General features: G+C 33.1%; 1 protein-coding gene across 1 annotated transcript; it reads right to left on the bottom strand.

Annotated features, from left to right (window-relative positions):
- Positions 1–324: 324 nt before the first annotated feature.
- On the bottom strand, positions 325–4,658 carry Odd (odd skipped). Its single transcript, XM_072887386.1, has 2 exons — positions 3,781–4,658; positions 325–1,991 (listed from the first exon to the last, which is right to left on the bottom strand). The coding sequence occupies exons 1-2, from the start codon at positions 4,368–4,370 to the stop codon at positions 1,637–1,639; spliced, it is 945 nt and encodes a 314-aa protein (XP_072743487.1). The 5' UTR covers positions 4,371–4,658; the 3' UTR covers positions 325–1,636.
- Between the last annotated feature and the right edge of the window lie 5,347 nt (positions 4,659–10,005).

Here is a 10,005-nt window from a genome sequence, read left to right as displayed (position 1 = left end):
AGAAGAAACTACATAGTTGGAATGCGCGATAAGTTCGATTCGACGTGCGGGGAATACTGTTTTCGTGAATCATAAATTATAGGATTTTCTCGAAGAGAATATATAATATATACATACATCTAGGAACATATATACAAACGCATGCAACTCTCTATCTCTCTCTCTCTCTCTCTCTGGAATCGGAATATATTATATATGTATATTCACAGTGCTCTTTCTCTCTCTCTCTCTCTCTCACACACACACACACATACACACACACACACGCGCACACATACACACACACACACACATACGCGCAAACATTCATATAAATATCTGAAATAAACATATTTACACAAGGAGACGAGAGTGTATGTTACACGACAATCTGTGCGCGCTTTTTGTGATAATTTGCATTTATGTCTCACCAGGAATTCTCCCGATGAAACACAGCGTCCTGTTCACTGTAATCTCTACTTTGTAAGAAAACACAAAACAGACATAATACAAGTCGACGAAGAGGATAATTTTCGAAAATTTTTAATCTTCTGGCTAGACAAAACGTAGACTCGTAAGAAGCAGAGACAAATTATTCTCAAGTTAATAACTTTTAATCGTACTTATGATGGCAAAGTCTCTATAAATATACTTCAACGCGCGCTTTCGCGCGGAAAAAAACTCGCGAACTATCTCTGCTGGTCTTGCGTCATTAGTGGCGTCAATAGAATTAGTTATTTTCGTTGCAACTTGCATTTCGTTGAAGATTCAAAGGATGCAATTTCATTCTTCTGTATCTTCTATCGTAACCGTAATTACGTTTCGTCATGCATCCAATCAATCCCGAGAATACAATTCCGAGAAATCCAACTTGTCAACGAGCTTCGTCTGTTTCTGACATGAATAGATAATAACGTTCTTTCTACTCTCGTGAGGAAGAAATGATTGACAAATAAGACGGTGCAGGCATTAATCGAAAGCGGCACTGATTACATATTCGGCAGCAGTATGTAAATTCAGTGCAGCATCGATTGTTACTCTGAGATCCATTTCGCGCGTGTATTATAGCATCGAAATTAAATCGATTTTCGATAAAATTCGATTTCCGATTATGATACAAATTTCAGTCGGAATTGATTGTTTAATTGATTATTTAACTAATTCTTCCTCAAATAAAATAAAGAATAATCCTTTGCATTCCGTACATTTCTCTCCGATATTGATTCATACACAAATATTTTTAATACGTTAGATGTCAATTCTCTCTACACTCTCTCTTATTTATAATAATAATTAAAATTACATATATCTTTTTATACTAATTTTTATACTTATTTATTTATTTAATATTGCATTTATTTTTTTCTCTACCTAATTTTATAATAAATAAAAGTATATGATAATAAATTATAATATTATAATAAATAGTAATAAATATAAATTATTATAAAAATTTCTAGAATTCTTAAAACAAATCTGGTTGGCGCACGGGAGCGCAAAGGATTATGATACAATTGATAAAACTAATTTTCAAATTCTAAATTTTAGCCTCAGTTTGTACAATAAGTGATCTCGAACGAGAAACATGGTCGCGCAAAGAGGAAAAACCTTGCATCGAGGGAGCGTATAAATTACAATTCGAAATAAAATTGATCCCTTAACGTCTCATGATGTCCTCTATACTAAAACCAAGTTTCGGTGCAATTGTGCCGCTCCTTTGAATCGGCAGGAGGTTGCTCATCCGTTCTGTCATCTGCCTGACCTCTGTGGTAATAATTCTCGAATCCGAGGACACCGAGGACGTCTCAACCCTGAGGTTTTGCTGAACCTGCGAGTGTGTCAAAAAATGCGTCTTCAGATTACTCCTTTGATTAAAGCTACGGCCACAAATGGAGCATTTATGCGGTGATTCTTCCATATGCAATATCTTGTGCACCGCCAGAGTCCTGCTCTGGCAAAATCCCTTGCCGCACTCGTTGCATTTGAACGGCTTTTCCTTGCTGTGTATGTATCTAAAATTTAAAAAAAATTTCTGAGCCATGGGGTAACGTGCATAAATTTTTTTATCGTCGAAAGTTTGAAAATTAATTGACACAAAACACGCGCGTTTAAACGTCTCTGAATTCTCGTTATATCTTCGATAAATAGGTTACAAAAAAAGTCTATATCCTGTGATAAACATTAATTTCATAAATATCATTGCTCTTTTATGTCAAAAATTGTTCTCTTTTATAATTACTTTCTTTTGATGATTCCGACATTATCTCCTTGATAATTGCGATTAGTATCAAATTTTTCCAGTTTGCGCGCGAGTTGCGATGAGTTATTGATGATAGAAGCAAATTGAAGTTTCCTGTTTTTACGAATGCGAATGACACAAAGCGCCGATATTGATAAATAATACATACACATCTGAATTGATATCTTTGCACAATTCTTATTAATGCAGACAGTCTGACTCAAAAGCTTTCAAAAACAACATTGTCAAACTGACTGCCGACACAGAAATTTGGCTTCTATTTATACAAAAATTCACTTACATTAACGAAAGATTATCAGTAATATAATCCAGAATTTTATTTCAGACAGAATAAATTACAAGACAAATAAATTCGATCATTGATTTATGCTTTCAACGTTTGTTTCGCGTGTAATTTATGCAAAAAAAATAACAAAGGTTTCAGAAATATTAGTTTCGAAAAAAAATAATATATTTATCGTTGCAACCTGTTTCAAAATTACAACAGGGTCTTTCTCTGCTATCTCCCCTCTGCAAAATATATCTTGATATTACTCGTCATAATCTCATTGATCATTTAAATTTGATCCAAGCTACGTACTTATAATAATGAAAAAAAAAAAAACAAAAACATTAATATAATAATAGTTAGATGTTAGTGTCACAATTGTGTGGATCTTTGATATAAAATACTCGAGACAATGATTACAAAAGAAAAAGATTCCTGATTATTCGCAAAATTAAACTTACTTGCCCATTTCAGAACTATTTTCCGAAAACTTTTACAACTCGTAAAAATATGCTCCGTTTCATAAACACATTTCAATGTGTGTGTATTGATTTCTCTTACATCTCAATATATCATTCACATAAAGTAATATATGTGTAATTATATAAATTCATTACACGTGTGTAAAATTTCTCCAGATGACACGCTTAGTTCTCAATAGGAAGCTCTTTTGCATTATTCGGCATACAATTTCCGAAATATATAAGAAAGATTCTAAAGATCCGTATAATGTATTTAATGGAGGTCAAGAACAAAGAAATGGTTTTGAAAAGAATCCAAACTAACAGGAATCTAAAGACATGTCAATAGTGGGTTTCCAATTTCCACGATAAACTTTCAAAGAACAGTTAGAAATATTTTTAGTAAATTATGCCCATGTAACATGTAGTATTTATTTTATTACCTTGACGCAGTAATAACGAATAGATTTCACTAGTATTTTCAAAATTTATGGTTCCGGCTCGAGTTCAATGACAGTATCACATCGTAGAAAAAACCGTTTGAGACTTGTGTTAGATTTTAAGGCGAGAACATATAATTATAGAAAAATTACATAATTTTAATGACAATTGACGATTTAATTAAATTCTATGATAATCCTGTGACAGTAACACGTCATATAAATTTTCATCTTATTTCGTCCATTTGGATTTATTGCGAAATCGGAGAGAATTAAAGGTGAATTAAATCATTAGATTTTAAAATGTAAGAATGAGTTAAATTACACAATCATTGAATTAGAGCTGGAAACATAAATTTTGAAAATAATTACCTATGATCTCTCAAATGATCTTGCCTGCGAAAGGCTTTCCCGCATATGTCGCACGAGTACGGTCGCTCGTCGGTGTGTGTCCTCTCATGGATCAGCAGGTTATAGCTCTTGGTGAAGTGTCGATTGCAAAACTTGCAGATAAACTGTTTCTTTGGTCTTTGACCCGGTGATCTTCGTGCGAGGAACGACGGCGGCGGTGGCGGCACCGGAATCAGGCTCTGAGCCTGATGATAATAAAGATGCGGACGGGTCTGAGGGCAGCAACCTCTAACAGCCAACAGAGCCGCACCTCTGAGCCAGTTGTCTATCAAAGCGCTAGCCTGATAGCCAACGTTCTGATGCGTCGCTTGGACGTGTTGATGCTGATGAAGATACCTGCTGGTAGCGAAATGCTGAGACCTCCATCTTGAAAATGGTACATGCTGCTGCTGCTGCTGCTGCTGCTGTTGCTGCTGTTGCTGCTGCTGTGGCTGCTGCTGTTGCTGCTGCTGCTGCTGCTGCTGATGATGATGATGATGAGGATGATGCATCGATCTGTCAACGATCGGAGGTGTTTGAGGTGGCGTCAGCGGTTCCGTCTTCGTCTCCATCTGTCACGAAGCAGATGGATTTCCTTCTACTTTTAATTGTCAAAACTGCCAAGAGGCTACAATCGGACAATCGACACTGGAGAAAAATCGTCACTTGGTCCAAGATCAATCGACGCCTCGCTCACGTCAAGACACATAAGGTCGATGAACTCGATGGAGAATAAGCTCGAGGAGCGTCGCGCGAGAGAAGCGGCGGAGATTTAAACGAAAAGAAAAAAGAAAAAGCGCAACGAGATATTGATACGAGAGTCGGAACGATACTAACATAAGCGAGAAAAGGCTCGCTCGGATTCCCCGAGAGTCACCGTTCACCTGGCGACGACGACGACGCCGCCGCTAGCACGGTGGCTCCTCCTACCTCTTGGATACCCGTCGGTTGGCGGCCGACTTCCACAGGGGCGGAGCTTCCGGGTCACGGTGACTCGGGGCGTCCCGACGCATATCTCCCAGTGGACCAAAACTACAGTCTTCCGCTGCCGTCTCGTCGCCGTCGTCAAGACGGGGATACCGGGTATAAACTCGGAGCAATCAGGCTCGAAAGACACGACATGCATGAATGTGTGTATGTACGTGTATGTAGACTCGTGCACGTGTCGGTGTGTCGTTTCACGCGTGATTGAATGAGTCAGACGATTTCCACGAGTTGTAAATGGTCATAAGCGATTTTCCTTGAAAGGTCTATTGTACAATTTTAAGATGATAGGTCATTTGTTTCTGTTAAACTAAATTGGTCACACTTTGCGCCTCCTGCGTCACATATTTTATCGATTATCATGGCAACAAAGATTCATTATTAATTAATTTTTCTTGTCATTAAGATTTTACCGGTTGCAGAGTTGTACTTTGAACTGAAACTGCTACTAGTGATAATACACTGTTACAATTTAAGAAAGTATAGGATAATTAAATATGTATATAAAGTTCTGTACTAAATGGATAGGAAGAAAGAGAAACAGAGAACGTTTAAAAAAAAATAAGTAAAGTTCTTTAAAAAAGAAACAAGGTTCTGTATTTTTAACTATATTTGAAAAAAACTCTGTATATGTTTGAGTTATTAATTATTCTTTTTATCCTCTTATCATCTTAACTTTACACATTAATTCTCGATTACTAAAAAAAAAAAAATGTTAAAATAAAAAATGTCGAAAATATGTTAAAATTTCTCTCTTCGGATGCATAAAATTGTACTAGGGCAGAAATATAGATAGATGACAATTTTTATCACGACAAATTCTTCGTTCAAATAACGTTGCGCGTTGCTGTACATGACCGTCAACATATACGCGAAAATCGAGGCAATTCTGGTTATTACAAACTCCATTGCAGTGAACGAACGAACATGTTTCCAGGTTGATGCATCGAATAATCGACTCACGCAAGTTTTCATGCGAGCCAACCACAGAGTCGACGGACGCGAACCACCCCTACCGTAGAGAAGATAGAGAGATATTACATATCATGGACTATTATAAACAATATGGCGCCACTGGCATACCTTATCGTCATGTTTTCTATTTAAATAGAAATATTCTTTATTTTTGAAATAATATGAGAAGATACTTTGGAAGAAATTAAGTACAAATAATATCGTTTTCTTTATAAAAATTTATTTCTATTCCCTTTCCCTCCAAAAAATTTCATATTAATTTTATAGTTTCTTAACATCTCACTGAAAATTAACAATAAATAGTCTTATTTATAAGTATAACGATTTTACTGCAAATCAGTGAAATCTCACTGAAAGAATCAATTAATAATAGTAACTTCAATTGGTGACATTTAAAAATGCATCTTTTTAATATTATAATATTATATATATGAAATAAATTTATAACAACAATACACATAGCACACATTTTATTATACATTTTATCATAAATTTATTTTGTTAAAAAAAGAAAAACGTTTGAAAAGAATTAAGAGTCTTGCTTATTTTTTATTAATTTATCGCATCTTGAGAATAAAAAAGTGTAATATATATGATTCTTTGATATTATACCTATCTCATTCTAGATGTATATAAAAAAGTTCCTTCCGCAAAATAACAATAAATCTAAAATAAATAAATTAACTTTAAAAGATGCATCTTGTAAATATGTACGATTAATATCAATTTTTCAATGAAATTTAGACGAATGAGGAGTAAAGTATAAATATTTTCGCTGAGAAAATCAGTGAAATACTTTCGATTAAACCTCATGTTGCTGTTTTATTAATAAGTGACACATTAATTCCAAGAGAGTGTTTTCAATAATATACATATGTACCATAAGTTTGAAAATTTTTAAACAAAAAAATTCGAGCGTTTTAAAAACCAGAGATGACAAATTAACGTCTTGACGCGTGCGACTACATTATTTCGTCGTACAGTACAACACCGCTAATTGGGATAAGCGTTCGTTTTGCTCTTAACGGAGCACGATCCATCTTCTTCCTCTTCTCCCGATATTCTTTCCGACGAACGACCCGGTAATCTCATTATACGTTAACGATGTAGCGCAGCATGATATTTAAGATATCGATGCTACCGATACATTCACCACGAATTTACATCAACGTCGAGGAAGATAAATCTTTATATTAAGCAGTGTTAATAAGAACAAACCGGATGGAACTCGTTTGGTAACGCGGTTAATGTTTATGATATTTGCAGCGTTATCGTCATCATCGCCTTACGTAGGTACTGTCAAAAATCATTGAAGTGACGTTGAAATTAAAAAAGTTCTTATTAAAAAATATCAATAGCGAGATAACATTTATTCTTATCGCCTTTATTTTTTAGTTTTTATTTTTTTCTTTATATATTCAACATTTAAAATTAAATGTTTGATTGAGCTAGATAACATTGCATCATCATAGATAAATAAAACGTAAAATTAGATGAAATGTTAAATGTAATAAAGAATATATATTTCACGCAATTTTAGAAATTTAAACAAAGAAGATTTGTCGTCTGTAATAAAAACTTATTCGAACGATGGTCGGTTTAGAAAAACGAATCGGAATCAGTAGAAAAAATCGACGATTAGCACGCGGCGAGATATCGCAGACATTATATTGGTAACAATGTGTGTAAAGATTATGTTATCCACTTATCGATTTATGACAGCGTAGACAGCGCGACACCGTCGGAGAAACGAATTGGGAAGATTTTAATTGATAAACACACACACACGCTTCATTTATATAATATGTTTTTAGATTTTACATACCTACTCCATTATATACTTTATCCACTTGTGCAGTCTTTGTTCAATTTTGTTGGATTTTTTTTGACACCGCCCACGAGTTTTTATAATCGTTAATAATTTTTGAAAGAAAATTTATAAACTTTTTAAATCAGCGGAAAATAATATTGCAGTTTCATTTTAGTAATACATATTGAAAGCTTAATTTTCGACGTGAAAAACCTTTCACGAATAAATACAGATATAACACAACAAGAAAATCTTGATTATACGTTCTTAAACGCACGTTAATTTTTAACTAGATATTTCTGAGATATGCGAGACATGAGCTCAACTCTACTCTCGTTGTCTGCAAATTCTTTCTATGTGTGCATAAAAAAAAGAACAATGATATTTCACTGATCGCTTTTCGCCTGAAACGTCATCTTGCACAAGGGAGTAATATCTCGTAATCGTTATCGTTTCTCGATCACGCTATAGAGATAGGATAAAGGGTGGATTGAGAGGGTAAAAAGGAAGAGTGAATGAGAAAGAGAGAGAGGGACAGAGGAAGAGGGAAGTAGAGGGAGAGACGACTCTTCGAAACCTGTCTCGTATAATTCCACAAAATGTTTAGCATACAAAGACAAATATAATGGTCGCCGAGATGAGGTTGCGACGAGATCACGGGCCCCGGGCGGGGATGGTTAATTCAGTTTCAAGCTCCATCAGGCAGGCAGATCCCCTCGCCACCCGTCCGTCCCCTTCGCACGCTCTCGTCACCCCCGAAGCGTCTTTGTACGTCGCCGTCATCCATCTATCTCACTCGTTCGCCCCCCCCCCCCTCCTTCTCTCTCTCTCTCTCTCTCTCTCTCTCTCTGCGTTCTGCCACCCTTTGCAAAACTATGCAGGCAGGTACTGGAACTACCAAATGGAATATGTACTTGCTGGAATATACGCTAATATGTCAAATTAAAACCCCGTCAGAACGGTAATTTATATACATTTCAAACTTTTTCCTTCCTATTGTTTTAAATAGAAAACGTTAAGAAAATCAAAATTATTTCTTTCTTTTACAATGTTAATTGATATTGTATAAGTATTATACATAACAATTATATAATAATATACTCTCTTATATAATATATTATATATATATATAAACTATATTTCATAAATATTAAAATACTTAACAATAAGTCTACGTATGCATGCAAACGTATATTTATTACTTGCTTTTTGTCTTTCTTAATGTAAAAAAAAATAAAAAATTTAATTTACATAGAATTAAAATGATTTTCCAAAAACTTTCCGTTTATTAATATTATAGTAAAAACTTATTTTAAAAAAAGCAGTTGCAATTTTTCTATTCAAAAGGATGACAGGTGAATAAGAAAATATTAAAATATCAGAAAGCACAGACATTTGACATTTCAAGAAAACAGCTTCTTTTCATTTCTTTCATTTTTTTTACATTTTTTACATTACTTGTTTCATATCAGTCACAGATCATCTAACAATAAGTACAAGTCCTTTCGAAGCTAAAACACTCAACACTCAAGATAAGTATTTCTATACGAGACTAGACCGTGACGGTTTGTTTACAGAACGACTTATTAAATTAATTGCTTTCCTGGCGAACCGTGAACAGTTTCTCACAATATTTCTTCACAAGATTTTAACTTATTGTTAAAAATGCGAACCAGCATTATTCTGTCTTGAGTTTTTTTCATCGCAAGAGCAAATTATTTTATGAATGTTATTTTATGAAAAAATGCTTTAATCATTTATAAATAACTATTAAATTATCATATTAAACTATCAAATTAAATTATCGAATTAACAACAAAAATAATTTATTCACTACTTTATTAATCACTAATTAATAATAACTTTATTTTAAAATTAAAATAAAAGTTTTATTTTAAAATTAATAACTTTATTAATTAATTTATCCAAGAATAATTTATTACTTATTAGCGGCTTAAAATCGATGAATTAAATATATAATAAAAGCAAATGTTTTTATATTGAAAAATAATAAGAATTCATTAAAATTATTTAATAAATATTTTAACCACATATTTGTAACTGTTTGAATTTTATTATTTACTTATTATATTATATATTTCAAATTTTTATAATATAATAATATAGAATGAATTTTTTCATATTTAAAAAAATCATTTTTGAACAATTTAGAATTTATTTGTAAATTAGTTGAGTTAAAATTAATTTATACATAGATCTCTTTCTACATTCTAAATAATTTGTCTAATTTCTATATTTTCATATAGAAATTCATCATTTCTAAATTTCTAAATATCTCTTTTATATCATATTGATTAAAAAGCCTATTAGTCTATTAAAAAAATTGATATAGTAATAAAGATGGAAAGTAAAATTATAGAAAGAATTGTAAAATTTGTAACCGCTCTTGGAAATTATTAAAAATTATTTCGTTTTGC

Source organism: Anoplolepis gracilipes, chromosome 1 (genome assembly GCF_047496725.1).
Source record: "Anoplolepis gracilipes chromosome 1, ASM4749672v1, whole genome shotgun sequence".
In the NCBI taxonomy this organism is placed as follows: domain Eukaryota; kingdom Metazoa; phylum Arthropoda; class Insecta; order Hymenoptera; family Formicidae; genus Anoplolepis; species Anoplolepis gracilipes.
This window is presented reverse-complemented; position numbering and strand designations above follow the sequence as displayed.